The sequence below is a fragment of the Amblyomma maculatum genome, chromosome 1 (assembly GCF_055883805.1).
Source record: "Amblyomma maculatum isolate TAMU_Amacu chromosome 1, ASM5588380v1, whole genome shotgun sequence".
Lineage (NCBI taxonomy): Eukaryota > Metazoa > Arthropoda > Arachnida > Ixodida > Ixodidae > Amblyomma > Amblyomma maculatum.
This window is the reverse complement of record NC_139344.1, coordinates 103,390,366-103,407,646: the sequence shown is the minus strand read 5'-3', so window position 1 is coordinate 103,407,646 and position 17,281 is coordinate 103,390,366. Positions and strand designations below refer to the sequence as shown.

The window sequence follows — 17,281 nt, the reverse complement described above, 5'->3', positions numbered from 1 at the left end:
TTGAGGGAGCAGTGTCAAGGCATGTCATAGTATTGGTCACTGACCAGGAACTGGGAGTTTTACAATAATACATTTAGATCCTGATTTCAATTAGCATTGTACATATTGGCATTTGAGGCCCTGTTTTCAGAAATCTGACGCTGGCGTTGGTGAGTGAAAAATTATAAACATGCCTCTGGCAGTTGGTAGTTGGCAGTTGACATGGGCTGAGCACTGGTTGGTCGGCAAGTTGTGTGCCGTCACAGTATCACATGATACTTCCAAGTTGGCAGGAGCTCAGAAGAATTGACTGTTGGCCTAGTTGGTACATGACAAGAGTAGATACATGGCGCAAAATGAACAGGACGAAATGCAGAAATACACACGGACAAGACGCTACTGCAGCTGAAATTTATTGCACAAGCTCGCCTCTTATACCGAGGTGTGAGCTGAAAAGAGCACAAACAAAATTTTATTGCCATGACTCTGTGGCGACAAGAATGTGAAATCAATGTGTACTCTCGGTCAGGAACAAAATTTCTTTTTCCGTTATAGTGAAACTGAAGGCGTGTTGACACAATCTTCTCTTACTTTTTCGATTAGACATGCTTCAATGATCTCTCTTGTATCTTTATCTTTGTGCCTACTGATGGCACGTGTTTCACAAAACATGGGAGCACAATCTGCACCCTCTGCAATGCACAGCAAGGTGCCCTTTCTAAACTTTCCCACATCGTTATGATGCTCAAACAGCCGCTCATTAAAACAACTTCCAGTTTGTCCGATGTATTCCTTGCCGCAAGATAGTGCAGTACTGTAAACCACTTCCACTTCACATGGTACAAAAGGTTCACAGTGTTTTATGCAGCGGCCCTTCGGTGACACCTTTCCAGAATTTACCTTTAGGCACAGTCTACCAAGCTTTACAGGTGCTGAGAGCACAACTCTGACGCCAATCCTGCTTGCAATCTTTTTCAGGTTATGGCTAGTACTATGTGTGTATGGAATGATGACGGTCTTTTTGTTCTCTCGTTGATCTGTTCCACTATTGTAACGCTTCTTCTTTATTGTGTAAAAAGCTCAGCTTGAACATTCCCCCCCCCCCCCCCCCCCCCCCCCCTCCCTTAGCGAAAATGCATAAATCAGGGTGTCCCTTCAGAGTGTTCGTTTCAGAAAATAGTTGCTGGCAAAAATCGGTCGCTTCCTTCCTACAGTCAAAACTAAACGTTTTTTTCTAATTGACGACCCTTACATGATTAGCAGCTCTAACCAACTGATATCCCGCCAATGTGGTGCAGTGGTTACGGCGCTTGACTACTGTTCCCAGGGACGCGGGATCGAATCCCGGCCTCGGCGGCAGCTTTTCAATGGAGGCGAAAAGCAAGGTGCCCATGTGCTATGCGATGTCAGTGCACGCTAAAGAACCCCAAGTGGTCGAAATTTCCGAAGTCCTCCACTACGGCATCTCTCATAGCCTGAGTTGCTTTGGGACGTTAAACCCCACAAAACAAACCATCTAACCAACTGATCACTTTTTTGAATGATGACTCTAAAAGAGGTCTTCATGACTTCTCATTGGACATTAAGGGCCTTTACTACTCTCTCCCGCACAAAGGACTACTAACCTGTGTAGAGGATGCCATTGACAACTACGGTATTGTAGACTTTCAGAACGAAACTGGCATCACGGTTAAAAATCTTTTAGAATTGTTAGCACTTTGTCGTCTACTTACACAGAGTGGAGTGGCTCTGTTTATTTACAAAAGAGTGGTGTGTGCATTGCCTCGTGCTTAGCACCGGTTTTGAGCAACATCTTTCATTCTTTTCACAACTGGAGGCTTGTTACCAGCCAAGCAGAATGGTTGTCGCAAGAATTTTTAGATATGTTGACGATTACCTGGTATTACTCGATTCTCATAATGATTGTTCTGCTTCCACTGCCACTGTTGTTGCTGCGTTTAGGGAATGCCTCCAACCTCTTGACATTTGAAGCTCCAGAAAATGACAGCATACGGTTTCTTGACCTCACCCTCCATTTCTCATCACATCTTGTCTGGTGGTGCTATGAGTCCAGGGCCAATAAGCCCCTCTTGCCTAATGCCTCTGCTCATTCCAAAACAGTAAAATGGGGTATCATCTGCCTGTGCTTTAGGAATGCAATTCAGAAGTCATGCCACCACCTTCACACCTTCAAACCCACAGTTTTGAGAGCCAAGTCTCGCGCCTTGTAGCTGCTGGTCGCGAACGATAGTTGCTGGCATCTGTGGCCTGCAGTATGATTAAGAAGAAGCATCACAATAGTGGAACTGATAAACGAGAGAACAAAAAGACCGTCGTCGTTTCGTACATGCATAGTATTAGCCATAACCTGAAAAAGATTGCAAGCAGAATTGGCGTCAGAGTTGCTTCATCAGCACCTGTAAAGCTTGGCAGACTGTGCCCAAAGGTAAATTCTGGAAAGGTGTCACTGAAGGCCTGCTGCATAAAACACCGTGAACCTTTTGTACTGTGTGAGGTGGGAGTGGTTTACAGTATTCCACTATCTTGTGGCAAGGAATACATTGGACAAACTGGAAGATGTTTTAATGAGCGGCTGCTTAAGCATCATAACGATGTTGGGAAAGTTGCCATCAAAGGGCACCTTGCTGCGCATTGCAGAGGGTGCTAAGATTGTACCCCCATATTTTGTGAAACACGTCATCTGTAGGCGCAAAGATAAAGATACAAGAGGAATCATTTAAGCATATATAATCGAAAAAGCAGGGGAGATTGTGTCATCACGCCTTTCGTTTCGCTGACGGAAAAAGAACTTTTGTTCCTGGCCTAGCGTACACATTGATTTCACAAGCTTGTCGCCAGAGAGTTATGCCAAATTTTGTTGTGCTCTTTTCAGCACGTACCTTGTTATAAGAGGCAAGTTCGCACAATAAATTTCAGTTGCAGTAGCACCTTGTACGTGTGTATTTTTGTGTTTTGTCCTGTTCATTTTGCACTGTGTATCTGCTCTTTGCAGGAAGTGCCAACTCTGGCAATACCTTTGATATGGGAGGGTGAGATGGGAACCAATTCCTCCAGAACAGTTCGTTCCAATTTCAGCGATACTACTACTAAGCCATGCCGTCACATTCATACAGCTTGCTTAAAGCAGGGCTTTATACCTATATTGGATGGTCTTCCACATAATGTGGGGGCTTACAACTGTATCCTAATATGTATATGTGAGAATAGAGGCACAAATTAAGAATATTAGTAATTAAACAAGTAGCAGAATGTATGTACGTGAATAGGGTTCCTCATGGACAGCCACAGATGGGAGCCGTTAACACTGTCGCATCATGCCTTTGTAGGCAGAGCCAGCGCCTCCTCTATACTTTCTGTGCCTGGGAGAACCCTCTCCTCAGGCCGTCGGGTGCTGGCCCCTCCACCGCTTGGAGCTGCCACCGGGCGACACTGTATGAGTAGAATACGTAAGAATGCGCGACTATTCTAGAGCACTATAACACGACGGAGATCGGCCGCGCGCAGTACGAAGCTTGCTCACGTGTATGCATTCATGTCTCACTGCATTCGCGCTTTTCTCAAGCTTTCGTAAATACGTATTTTGCACGCCGTCTGTCCGATCGTGCCGACAATGTTAAACTTACATTTATATTTGATTGCATTTATGCTTTGCCGTCTGTCCGATCGTGCCGACAATGTTAAACTTACATTTATATTTGATTGCATTTATGCTTTTTTGGGGGCTATTGCACGCCCATGTTCTGCATGCAGTCTGTCCGGCCAGGCTGACAGTGAGAAATTTGCATTCGTGTTTTATGCGCACGTGTCGCAGAAAAGCTGGCGTTGATGTTGTTGTTGTAATGCGAAAATCAGCGCGAAGCAAAGAAAAGCATTAGAAAGAACTAGAGCCCAAGGGATCTGCTTCTGAGCAAATTTGTGCAGCTTTTAATGCATTTCCAGTATTTCCAATCTCTTGATGGCAAAAAGATTTTTTGTTCAAGCCTGTCCAGTGGGAAGCACCTCCAATAATGATAAATCGGCGTACCTACACGGCTCAGAAGCAGGCCCCCTGGGCTCTACCCTTTTGACAAAAGGCTGTACCTCAGATTGTATGTCGTTAATGTAAGTGTAGACGTCCACCGACACTGCACCTAGCTTCCTTTCCGTAAATCAACCTAAACCTCAATATAAAAGTTTTGCGAAATAAAGAGGTGGTATTAAAGGAGCTATCGCATATAATTTTAAGGCGAAGCTTGAGCGTCCCTTTTTCGGCCTTTTTGAAGAACGTGCCCTGCATACCTCAGTATGTCATATTGTGTGCCATTTTGCAAATCGAGTGGAAAGAAAAAAGATGCCGGGCCGTCCTTCCATGAAATACCAGCTGCCACCGGTATTGCAGAAGCCACTAACTGCATTAGTAGAGTACTCTGTCCCTGCTCTTTGTGTATCAAAGCTGCTAATGTGCAAGAGCAATCGCAGCGACGAGCACGGGCTTAAGCTATATCGGTTCGTTTCCTACGTCCGCTCCTCTGCAACTACACATTCAATGTCGCCGACAAACGTGACGCAGTGAAACACTTGCTCGAAAGTGCGTGAAACTGTCGGGTGGCTTATACGGCGACTTCTCCTCGATCATCTTTTATATATATATATATATATATATATATATATATATATATATATATATGTATGTATGTATGTATATGTATATCACAAGGTGTTTTCTTTTCTAAAGAATGGAGTACGCTTTACTGTCATGTGGAAGTTATGGCCTCCAGAATAAATGTTTTCTTTTTTTTTTTTTTTTCGAGTAAAGTTGTTGTGACCTCACAATTCAGTAATCTTTAAAAAAAATTAATCCTCTTTGCGCTGCGATATCTGTATGCAGTCTGTTACGTAACTGACAGAAACAAAGAATTTTTTGCACGTACCAGCACTTGGCTGAAGTTAAGGCTCAACACTGCGACTATAGATCCTAATCATGGCGTCTATCCGCACAGAGAGGCTAGTATTGCAGGAAGTACGTGGCAGGACACACTGTTTTTTACCATCACAATTTAACCTGCTTTAAATTCTCAAATGACGAAAAAACAGGCCACATATCTGCATTTTCTGGCACCAGCTCTGACTTCCTCTCACTGGCGACAATTCTAACTCTCGAAAACAAAGAATTAATGCGGGATCGAGAACCTAACGGTGATAGAACAATTTTAGAAGCCTTGCATTTGAGCAGGCGCGCTCTCGCATCAGTGCAGCAGACGACGCGCGAGCGCATTGCACAGCAGTAGCGGAGTACGACACATGCGTCTAAAATGGGCTCGTTGCAAAAAGTGACATGTACTTCAGGGTTCCCTTTCAAAAACGTTTTGATCGTACTTGATGAAACACGAATGCAGTCAAAAAATCAATGACTGAACAGCTGCAAACGCAGCCGCGGCTGGCGTATTCATGAGCGCTGGCGCGACCTTGATCCTACTCCGTTGGTGGCGCGTGGTGGCGAAAAGCCGGACTAGCGCCGACGGCCGGCTCCCATTGTTCTCCGCTCCTTTTCCCAGGCACAGAAAGTATAGAGGAGGCGCTGGCAGAGCTCAAGGGGTTCCCCCCCCCCTTTTTTTTTCTCATTTTATTCTTTTTTTGTATGTACGTACATCTTGTCATAAGTCGTCTAATAATGGTGCGTTTTTGTATGTACGTCTTGTCATCAATCGTCTAATAATAGTGTGGTGTATGTATGAAATGATGGCTCATAGCTACAGCAAATCAGTTCGGTAGTCGGTGCTCATGTCCTCCTTTTGCTCTTTCCTTTCTAAGGCAAAAGCCTTTTTAATGGCTCATGCTGTCGGGGTCAAAACGTATCCCGCTTTTGCGGCAGCTCTGATTGGCCGAGGCGGGATGACGTCATAGAGGTCTTGACCAATCACAGAGCACCACCACAGTATGTGCAAATGCGTGCCTTATATGGCGATATGTCAATCAATTACCAATTACTAATTGAAGGCTAAAGAATTATTAATTGGTAACTAAATAATAAATTAATTATCTAATGACATATAATTAATTACTAATTAGTGCCAGCTGCGTAGCAGAGCGCGGCACTCAGGCTTTTGCCTTCACTACTTTAGTTGCTAAAGTCCCTCATATTTCACTGTCTTTTTGCACATTTAACTTTCACAATCAACCAACAGGCCCTTCAGAGGGTATTTCTGTGGTAAATTTGTTCAATTTTTTTGCCATACTTGTTGTTTGTTCAGTGGCTTAATTGCCTCCCGGCATTACCCACTTCTGCCAGCTCACTGTCAGGCAGAAAGACCTACTGCTATTTGCACACTTGCACATCATGGGCCAACCGCTTTGCTATATCTTGCAAGTCTGCTGACGCTGCTCCTCGTACATCAAACACTTTTAGAAGTTAAATGCCTAGCTGCTTTGTTTGGCAGCCAGTTCTTGAAACGAAACCCTTTGAGCGTAGTGTTATTGGCTCGGGGTTGGAAATTTCTTAAGTTACAGAAGTTTTGACATGTTTTCCTTAGTATAAATTAAAAGTGGAACGTGAGAAGATTCATGCAAGTTGACGATACATATGCCCCTGCCTAGCTCAGCTTGAGCTAAGGATGAGGAAGGAATATGAAGTATAGCACTGCTTGAGCCATCAGAATTAGAACATAAAGCAGGAAAAACGAAGTGGAATTTCAATGGAATCATGCTAATATACTGGTAATGTTTGCTTTAAAAAGGTGCATAATGAGCTACTTCCTTATAGTACTGCTATTAATTTAATGACACCTGCATCCCTGCTGTGCTGGTGCAGTGGTTAGGGCGCTCAACTGCAGTGCCCAAGGATGCGGAATAGAATCCTGGCTGTGGCGGCCGCTTTTCGGTGGAGGCAAAAAGCAAGGCGCCCGTATGCTGTGCGATGTCAGTGCACATTAAAGAACCCCAGGTGGTCCAAATTTCTGGAGCCCTCTACTATGACGTCTCTCATAGACTGAGTCGCTTTGGGTCGTTAAACGCCATACACCAAGCCAAACCAAGGACGCCTGCATAAAAGAAAAAGTTTTGGGAACATATTAAAAAGAAAGAGGAAAAGCTGTGAGAACTTTTATCTTGGCCAGACATGAAAATGATTGAAGTTTGCTTTCATATTGAAGACTCCTTGTTGACTTGGTTTGTTATAGCTGACAGCATTGCGGCAGTCCCTTCCTCGAAATGCACGTGTTATCCTGAGTGAGGCTGACCTTCTCACCCTGTCAACCTCACTGGAAGGAGCTCCCCAAATTGCTCTTGAGGAGCAAGCCACAAGCAGTGGTGAAGAGCCCATTGGACAGGATGTGCTGCTCTCCTCAGACCTGTCAGAGGATCCCACTTGCTCAGCTGTTGTCACAGTTTCACAGGTGTGCTGTTTACACTTTACAATAAAGTACTGAGATCTAGAAGCCATAAATTTTAGCAGGACAGTATAATATTGGTACTTGAAATAGTATGTAAATGGTGTGAAAAGATGTGACATATTCATTAAAAAAAAATTGCCTCAGGGTTTTAAAATGAATTGGCACCTGTCTTGATTAGGTTGCCATAAGTACTAGATATTTTGTATAGGTATTAATATTGAACGTTAAAGTAAGTGTAGCTTAATTTCACTGATTGTGGGGGTTATCATACAACCGGAAATTGGATGCTAGGCACTGAGATAAAGGTTGTTTCTTCTTGCTGACCTGTGCCTCTTTTGCTATTTAAGATAACATGGGTTGAGGTGTTCTTTTGATTACTTATTGACTTGGGTTACATTCTACCTGCCTTAGCTATATCTTATTGGAGGAAAAGGACCAATATATATAGCTGCAGCCCTTGGCTGCGTTCTCTGTTATAGTCTAGAGCTGTGGTTTTTTTTGTAAAGGAATCAGTTATCTAGCATGTCTTCCTTTAGTTTGGTATCACTTGTTTATTTTAAGGCCTTCTCTCCTTGTGCAGGCAACTTTAGAAAGCGACCAGGCCAGTACTGATGCCAGTCCAGCTTCCTCTCTTTCAGTGTATACTCGGCCACTGAGTACTGTGTCTACCACAGCGCTTACGCAGGACCTTGTGGCAGTGGAGAAGATGACCACTGGTGTAAGTTGAAGGCAGTGTGAATCTCTCCACTGCTACTGTATTTACTATCATAATGAGTGCACTTTTTTATCCAAAATATTCTCTGAAAATTTGGAAGGTGCACTTAATATGCAAGGTAAAGTATTCATTGAAGTGTTAAAAAGAAACAAAAAGTAGGCTGGTGGAATGTAATACCTCATTTGTTGCAGCTTACTTTCTGAATAAAATAAAACGCACTCTTCAGCATGGTTTCTATGCTCAGCAGCATAGTCAACAATTTTTGTCTTAGGCCTGCACATATATATCTTTTGTATGGCTAAACCTCAATATAATGAAGTCAGTAGAATGGGCAGTTTACTTTGTAAAATTGAAATTTCAAAACATCAAAATTCGTCTCTTGGCATGCAGAGGACTCTCGAGAACATTTCACTTCACAGACCGTTCCGACGGAAAGCCTTGAATTGTGATGGAAGTGGGCATTATGTACATGATGGGGATGATGCAACCATATAGCTTTAGTTTCACTATTATTGTTGCCCATCTGAACTACGAGCTCCTGGTCATGTCGCCAATTCAACTCGCTTTCGGCCGCTGCCTTTGCTGCAGCGACATGGGAGGGAGCCAGGAAAATGAAGGCCGGTGGCGGCGGGCCACACCAGCTTTTCTGCCTCACTTTCTCCACATTGGCTACAGTGAGAACAATGCCCTCCCTCACACCTGATGAACTGAAACCTAGCTCGTGCTAATAGTCGCTTTACGCTGCAAGAGCGAGCATGCACGTCTGTTTGCATGGATGCAGTGTTGGACTGGGAAGTGAGGTTGTCAGGCGGATGGGAGTGCCTATCCTTCCAGTTCTTTTACCAGGCCTAATGGGAATAAATGCAATAATCACAGAGCAGATCCCTTTGAGCACAGGTCCTACTCTGCATTTGGCACCGTTTTCAGACAATATTGCAGCTGATTGCGACATAATTATGAGAGCTCCATCTGGTCTGGCTGGCTGCACGTTGCGCAGATGTTGGCACCATTTTAGTGGATTCCCCCGACATTACATTCGCGAACCTCTTTCTTACTAGCCCTGATGGCACAGCACGTGGAGCACTCTATCGCCACCCCCATTTAAATAGGCCATGCGCTTTTTGTCTGCCTTTCGTGCGGCACCCACTTTCGCATACGTGCTCCGGTATGCACATTTGTACGCGCCCTGCACATCCGTTCAAGGTCACCATAAAATTTTTCTCTGGTTCATTGCTGGAAAGAGGAGCATTCTATACTCTCAAGGAAGGCGTTCTGCTCAGATGACATTTACGAAAATGACTACCATCTGAGCTTGCTGGCAATGCATGCGTTTACAAGTTATCAATAAAGCCAGCTTGTGTCAAGTCATTGCTCACAAAAGGAGTTGTCTCCACCAATGAGAGCATATTTCATAATGAGAAGTACACCGAGTCTCACTACAAAGGCTTTTTTGCATTTTATATCTCATCGAAACATGGCTGCTACGGCTAGGAGTCAACTACTGAGCTCATGATGAGCAGCTAGATTCCATAGCCATTGAGCCACTCCAATGTGCCATATATTCTTTGTAGCAGCACTTAACATTAATGTGTTCAGTTGTGTAGTGGCCCCTTCCTCCTTCCCTTAAAAAAAAATTGCGGGGCTAAGCATACTGGCTTGTCACATCAGTCACCAAAAGGCGATTTCCTTTAGTGGATTGGCATTAGCAGCCGAGAGGACTGGAGTGGCAGCCTTGTTTTGCCATTTCACAGGGAACTGCCCAGTAGTGCGTCTCATATGCGTGAATTAGAGACCCCGCACGGGGCACCTGTTAAAGCAGGTGTTTGTGTGTTTTGTGCGATACCACAGACCCCGAGCACCCATGCTTAGCCGTGCGTGGCATTGCCGTGTCCGGGGAAAAGGGGATCCTGGTGGTTGAGCCGATGCCGAGTGTTCGGACCTTTAAGGCCCCTCGGCGGAGGCAACACACCACTTTGGCCCCAGCTTCACGTAGACGGCACCTCCGGGCTGACCCACTCGGGGGAAACCGGCAGTCGCCTTTTCCTGTCCTCCCCTCCGTCTTTTACTTTCCTATCTCCTTTCTTAAAACTGTCCTGTCTTCTCCTTTCTTCTTGGTTTTTCCTTCTTCCTGGCGGCAAGGGTTAACCTCGTGTGGCAAAACTACCGTGAGTTCTGCCATATATCCTCCTGAGACCGGGAATGCATTGGGTGCACAGATTTTTCTTTAACTTTCAGAATAAGTCAGTATGGTTATGAAGGTGAAAAGTGATAAACCTTTCTTCAATAGCCCTGATAGTATCGGCTCAGTGCGATGTCCAATATATTGGACACTGGGATTCTACCCGTTCTTTTTTCACCAAGCGCGCATGTATTTACACGCCGCAGGTATTGCTCTCAAACTCGTGTGCAATTTTTTTAATTACTTCAAAGGTAAAGTGGTGAAAAAGAACGTAAAGCGAGCCTTCCTCTGCTCAAAAAAAAAAAAAAAAAGAAACTTTCGCTCGCTTATTCACTTTCTATAAGCAATTTCAAAACATCTTCTGTCCTTTGTGATGCAGAAGAAGAGCCGGCATTTGGTACAAAAGAACATTGTTTTATATTATGAAATTATAAAAATTTAATTTATAATTTATAATGTTATAATTCATAAATTTTAATTTTTAATTATAATTATAAATTATAAAATTATAAAATTGCGTCAGCTGTCTCATCAGACACGCGAGGCCGGTCAGCTATACAACAAAGAGAGGCGATTTCATCCGCAAGCCGCTGAATACCAACAATACTCGTCTGCTATTCATAACAAGGCCATGGCAAAAGCGCGCTCAAAATGACCGGGTTGAGTCCCAGCGTCCAACACAGTGGACACGCGAAATCAAAAGACGCATGAATAAAACTAAGCGCTTGAACACTTTAAATTTCTTATTCTGCGCATTCGCTGTTGTATTACCTTTAATATAAAATCAAAGATATGCTCTGAAAGTAGGTAGAACTACGGGAAACAGTACTTACTTAGCCGACAGGTGCCACAAAACGCCGCGCTGCTGAAAGACACCATTTTGAAAAGTTTTGGCGGGAACTTGAACGATGTGTTTTCATCTATGTTGCATAGATGGCGCTCAGTTCAGTTCAGGCGTTCAGTCGTGTCCGACTCTTCGTGACCCTATGGACCATGTCACGCCACGCTTTCCGGTCTCTCACTATCTTCTTAACATCACATAGCTTCATCTGCAATGCCTCGAGAATGCCATCTAACCATCGCGTTCGCTGCCTACCCCTTCTCCGGCGACCCTCAACCTTTCCCAACATCAAATCTTTCTCCAGCGACTCCTCTCTTCTCATCAGATGACCAAAGTAGCTGAGCTTTAACTTTAGAATTTGACCCTCCAATGAGCAGTCAGGGTTTATGGTCGACAATATCGACTGATTTGATCTTCTGGCAGTCCAAGGAACTCTTAAGAGTCTTCGCCAGCACCACAATTCAAACGCGTCAATTCTTCGGCGGTCAGCCTTTTTCACAGTCCAACTCTCGCATCCATACATCACAACTGGAAAGACCATAGCACGGGTTATACGGATCTTGGTTGGTAGACTAATGTCTCTGCTCTTTACTAGGCGGTCAAGGCTAACCATTGCTCTCTTTCCCAGAAGCAGGCGTCTCCTAATTTCATGGCTGCAGTCTCCTTCCGAGGTAATCTTGGCGCCCAAGAACAGAAAATCTATCACAGCTTCCACGTCTTGTCCATTGATGCTCCAGGACTTGATAGGGCAAGACGCCATGATCTTCGTCTTTTTAATGTTCAGTTTAAGCCCAAACTTCTCACTCTCTTCTTGTACGCGCATCAGAAGTCTCTTGAGTTCCACTTCACTTTCTGCCATTAAAGTGGTATCATCCGCATATCTAAGGTTGTTGATACGTTTTCCAGCAATCTTCACTCCAGCTGAAGACTCGTCCAGACCGGCCTTCCTCATGATGCACTCTGCATATAGGTTAAATAGGCAGGGCGACAGTATGCAGCCTTGCCTCACTCCTTTCTCAATCGGAAACCAATCAGTAAGGTCATGCCCAGTTCTGACTGTGGCCTCTTGCCCTTCATAAAGGTTCCTGAGGAGACAGATGAGGTGAATTGGAACTCCCATCTCTTGGAGAGCTTGCCACAATCTGCTGTGATCTACGCAGTCAAACGCTTTCGCATAAATAGATGGCGCTAGCAGGTGTCCAATATATTGGACTGCAGGGTTTTATGAGGATGAATGCCTTGGCATAGGAGTACTGTTTGATTACTTAGTGTCCAATATATTGGACAAATCCCCATAGCCGGGTCTCAGGAGGATATGGTTATAGTCACGGTGCACGGCTGTCGTAGGCATGGCTCATATCGAAGTTCTTGTCTCGTTCCCTAGTTGGGCTCCGTGGTGGATGGCTGCCACCGTGGCCGCACAGAATATTTCTTTTTATGGCTCCTTTGTTTTCTAAACATGATCGCCCTTCGAAACCAGGGCGGACCGATGTGACTGCCGAGTTTTACTCCAAAACAAAAGAGGTATTCCCGAAATACCACATTGTTCACAGTGAAGTGCTAGAAAAGCAAGAAAAATTTCCCCATTCATTGTCGCAAAGTGCCTCAAAGATGTCATTGGTCCCTGTTACAAGGCCACAAAACTTGCTAGCGGTGACTTGATCCTAGAGCTAAATGACAAAAACCAAGTGTTGAAACTTCCAAACATCAAGTCATTTAGGGACATTCAAGTATCCATTACACCCCATAGGTCACTAAATACTGTCCGCGGAGTGATCTCTGATATTGATTTCATGGTACTCACCGAAGAAGAAATGCAGGATGGACTTGCCAACCAAAACGTGATAAAAGTCCAGAGGATCAAAATAAGAAAAGAAAACAAAGAAATACCAACCAAGCATCTTGTCCTGACATTCACCTGTTCAACGCTCCCTGAATCTATTTCTGTAGGATATACAAAGATAACAGTGCGTCCATATATCCCAAACCCTCGCCGTTTCTTTAAGTGCCAGATATTTGGCCACGGATCCCAAAGTTGTCATGGTCAACACACCTGTGCGAAATGCTCTGCAAAAGAACTCACTTCTGAGTTATGTACAGCAGCACCATGCTGCACGAACTGTGGAAGGGAACACCCTGCTTACTCTAGGTTCTGTCCATCATGGAAGAAAGAGAAAGAAATAATTACATTAAAGACAACAGAAAACATATCTTTCCAAGAAGCTAGAAAATGCATTGAAACTGCAAAGAAGTTCTCTCTAACCCCGAAAACAGACTTTGCTGGTGTGCTGATACGGGGCGATGCATCACACCAGCCTTCGGCACCAGCTCAGACCACAAACAGTGGAGTTGTAGCAGAGCCATCCTTGCCCCAAGTGAAAGCAGCTCTTGCTGCGCCACTGCCCTCAAAGCAGGCCACGCGGCCTTCAGGGTCTGCGGGCCCCAAGACCTCTGCCCAGAGGCGAGGTCAAATGAAAATGTCCACGTGCAGCATGCACCCACGTCCAGTGTCCCTGACAACGCAATGGGAAACTCCTTGGATCGCGCAAATAAAGACAAGGCCTGAATCACAGGGCCTGAAGTAACCTGATTTGTCCTTTCATTCAAAAATGGCATTCCTAATTCATTGGAATTGCAGAGGAATGTTAAAAAATTTACCCGCCATTAAAGACATTTTAGCATCGTTTTCCCCTGTAGCCCTGTGCTTACAGGAAACAAACTTAGGCCCGAAGCATACTAGTTTACTGAAAAAATGTCTTCCGCCATGACCAAGAGCAGACAAACAGGCTCTCAGGAGGAGTAGCTATCGTTGTGTAAAGAAGCGTTGTGCGCGTGAAGTTAAACGAAAAACGAAGTTCGAAGCTGTAGCAGCCACCCTCCTTACATACAAGACCATTACAGTATGCACTATATATTTACCACCACACCTCAAAATAACTTTGCAAGAATTAGAAGACCTCTTAAGCCAACTACTAGAACCATATTTGGTAGTTGGTGATTTTAACGCACATTCACATTTTTGGGGTAGTGAAAATATGGACTGCAGAGGTGAAATTTTAGAGGATTTCATACTTTCCAGTAACATTTGTTTGCTGAATTCTGGTAAACCCACATACTGCTCTGCATCATCTGGGAAAATGAGCGTTTTAGACCTGTCATTCAGTTCACCATCTGTTTTTACTGATTTTACATGGCATGTTTTAGATAACCCATACGGGAGTGGATCACTTGCCAGTTTTTATAAATCTATCATCATCACCTGCTGTCATACCAACGAAACTGCAATGTTGGAAGCTGCATTTGGCAGATTGGGAAACTTTTAAAGAAAAAGCTAATTTGCATGAAATATATTCAGAGGCTCTTGTGTTGATGAATTGAACGAGAAATTCACAAATTGTATTCTCTCTGCAGCACAAATTGCCATCCCACAGTCTTCCGGTATAGTAAGGTGCAACCACAAAGTTTGGTATAATAAAGAATGCAGGGAAGCAAAAAAGAAGCAAAATAAACATGGGAAATTTTCAGGAGGTACCCAACTTATGAAAACTTAATACATTTCAAGAAAGCAAAGGCAAAAGCATGATACATTCGGCGAAATGCCGAGAAAAACTCATGGAAAAGTTATGTATCATCTATAAATAGCTTAACTACATTGAAAAAAATGTGGTGACAGGTGCAGAAGCTAAATGGCAGCTTCTCACCATTCACATTTCCACTTTTAACAGCACCAGGTATGCAAACATATTAGGCGAACACTTTGCAGCAGTTTCTAGTTCTTCCCACTACACGCAGTCATTTCTAAAACACAAAAACATTGCTGAAAAATACAGACTTCCAATAACTGGTTGCACAAATGAACCTTATAAAAGCCCAATTACTGCCCATGAAATCAATAGAGTACTGTCTGCCGGAAAACAAACTGCCCCAGGACCTGACAGAATACATTATGAAATGCTGGCTCATCTTTCCGATCCTGCTGTACATGCACTTTTAAAATTTTTTAACAAAATATTCATGTCAGGAAAACTACCAGAAGCTTGGAAAACAGCTGTTATAGTCCCATTTCCCAAACCCGGAAAGCCGCTAAACTCCCCTAATAGCTATCGGCCTATAGCCCTCATGAGTTGCTTTGCTAAATCTTTCGAAAGTGTTTTGAACATTAGGTTAACCTTTATTTTAGAATCACGTAAACTTCTAAACATTCATCAGTGTGGTTTTAAAAAAGCGTGCTCAACGACAGACCATCTTCTCAGACTTGAAAATGCTGTCCGAGAAGCATTTATACATAAACAACACTGTCTGGCCGTCTTTTTCGACATGGAAAAAGCATATGATACAACCTGGAGATTTGGCATTTTACGTGACCTAGTATATCTAGGTATTCGAGGCCGGATATTAAACTGTCTAAATGATTTCCTATCAAACCGTTCATTTAAAGTACGCCTAGGCTCAACCCTTTCGAGGAGCTTTATTCTAGAGAACGGAGTTCCCCAAGGGTGCATTTTAAGTACTACTTTTTTTGTTGTAAAACATAATTCAATAACCAGAGAAATCCCAAAATCCATTATGTACTCGCTTTATGTTGATGATCTGCAGATTGCATGTACGTCCTCCAACATAATCACGTGTGAGCAGCAAGTACAACTAACCATAAATAGACTAGCCACATGGGCAGATAAAAATGGGTTCCAATTCTCTCCACAGAAATCAGTAGCTGTTCTGTTCACTCTAAAATGAGGCTTGCATACTGCCCCAACCTTACACTTAAAGAAAACCGTACTACTGTTAAAAAATGAACATAAATTTCTGGGAATTACCTGTGATAAAAAGTTGACATTTTTACCCCACATAAATGCCCTCAAAAAGAAAGCTTCTCAATCATTAAAGATACTTAAAGTATTCTCAAGAAAACACTGGGGTTCCGACAGGACATGCCTTCTACATATTTATCGATCTATAATACGCTCTACCCTAGATTATGGAAGCATTGTGTATGGTTCAGCGAGACCATCGTATCTCAAACGCTTGGATCCAGTAAACAACACGGGATTGCGCCTCTCAACTGGCGCATATAGGACATCCCCACTAAAAAGCCTTTATGTTGAAACAAATGAACCGCCCCTTAAAGACAGAAAAACAATGCTTACATGTGCATATGTACTGAAACACCTATGTCACCCGATAGTCGCAAGCTGCTCATCTAGAACCCTCTTTAACAACAAACCCAGAGCAATCAAACTACTAATCCTCCGTTTTGAACAGGCATGCCAGGAATTAAACATACTGGATTCACTTCCAAATATTGCCCGGAAACCAGACCCTCTGCCACCCTGGTACCATTTACTCTCTGTGTGCGACTTCACATTAACCCTTTTTTCAAAAGAAACAAACACCGCACGAACACATAGTACAAAAGTTTTTGGCACTAAATGAAAAGTACAAAGAATATACAGAATTCTATACAGATGGTTCTGAGACAGCGCATTGCACTGGAAGTGCTGTAATACAAGGTAAATGGGAGAAAGTAGTATGGTTGCCTGAGTGTTCATCGGTTTTCACAGCTGAGTGTCATGCCATTTCTGTGGCTGTAGAAGATATATTACAGAAAAGTATTGGAAACAGCATCATTTATACAGATTCTCTGAGTGTAATCACAGCACTGCATCACAGAAACGCTACGGAGCCTTTAATTGGAGACATAATACACAATATAGTAAATGCAGAAACACAGGGGCAGTCAATTAAGTTTTGCTGGTTACCAAGCCGTGTTGGAATCCGCGGCAACGAGAGAGCTGACACATGTGCCGCAGCAGCCTGTAATGATGAAGTACAACTAGTCAGCATGCCACATAGAGATGTTATGAAGCTGATAAAGAGAAAACTGAGATCAAAATGGCAGGTTTCATGGAACAATGAAATAAACAATAAATTACACTTTGTTAAACCATTCATTGAAAAATGGGCATCGTGCAGTCACCAAAAACGTCTGGTTGAAGTCATTTTATGTCGGCTTCGAATCGGGCACACGCACCTAACACATGGCTTCATTCTTAAAAAAGAAGACAAACCTTTATGTGAAGGGTGTGGAGGTGAACTAACAACAAATCACATTCTACTCTCATGCACCAAACTAGAGAAATTAAGACAAATATTTTGCACCGTTTTACACTGAACAGATC

The 17,281-nt window shown here is 43.4% G+C and overlaps 1 protein-coding gene across 2 annotated transcripts in view; it reads left to right on the top strand.

Moving 5' to 3' along the window:
• LOC146203355 (zinc finger protein 341-like) overlaps window positions 1–17,281 on the top strand; it is a 54,937-nt gene that overhangs the window by 7,390 nt on the left and 30,266 nt on the right. The window contains exons 4-5 of one of the 2 annotated variants that reach the window (XM_084588708.1): window positions 7,155–7,370; window positions 7,948–8,085. The exons of the other annotated variant lie outside the window; for it this stretch is intronic. Of the exons in view, the coding sequence (XP_084444834.1) occupies window positions 7,155–7,370; window positions 7,948–8,085 (354 nt within the window). The remainder of the gene's footprint in view (window positions 1–7,154; window positions 7,371–7,947; window positions 8,086–17,281) is intronic. 2 annotated transcript variants of the gene reach the window in all.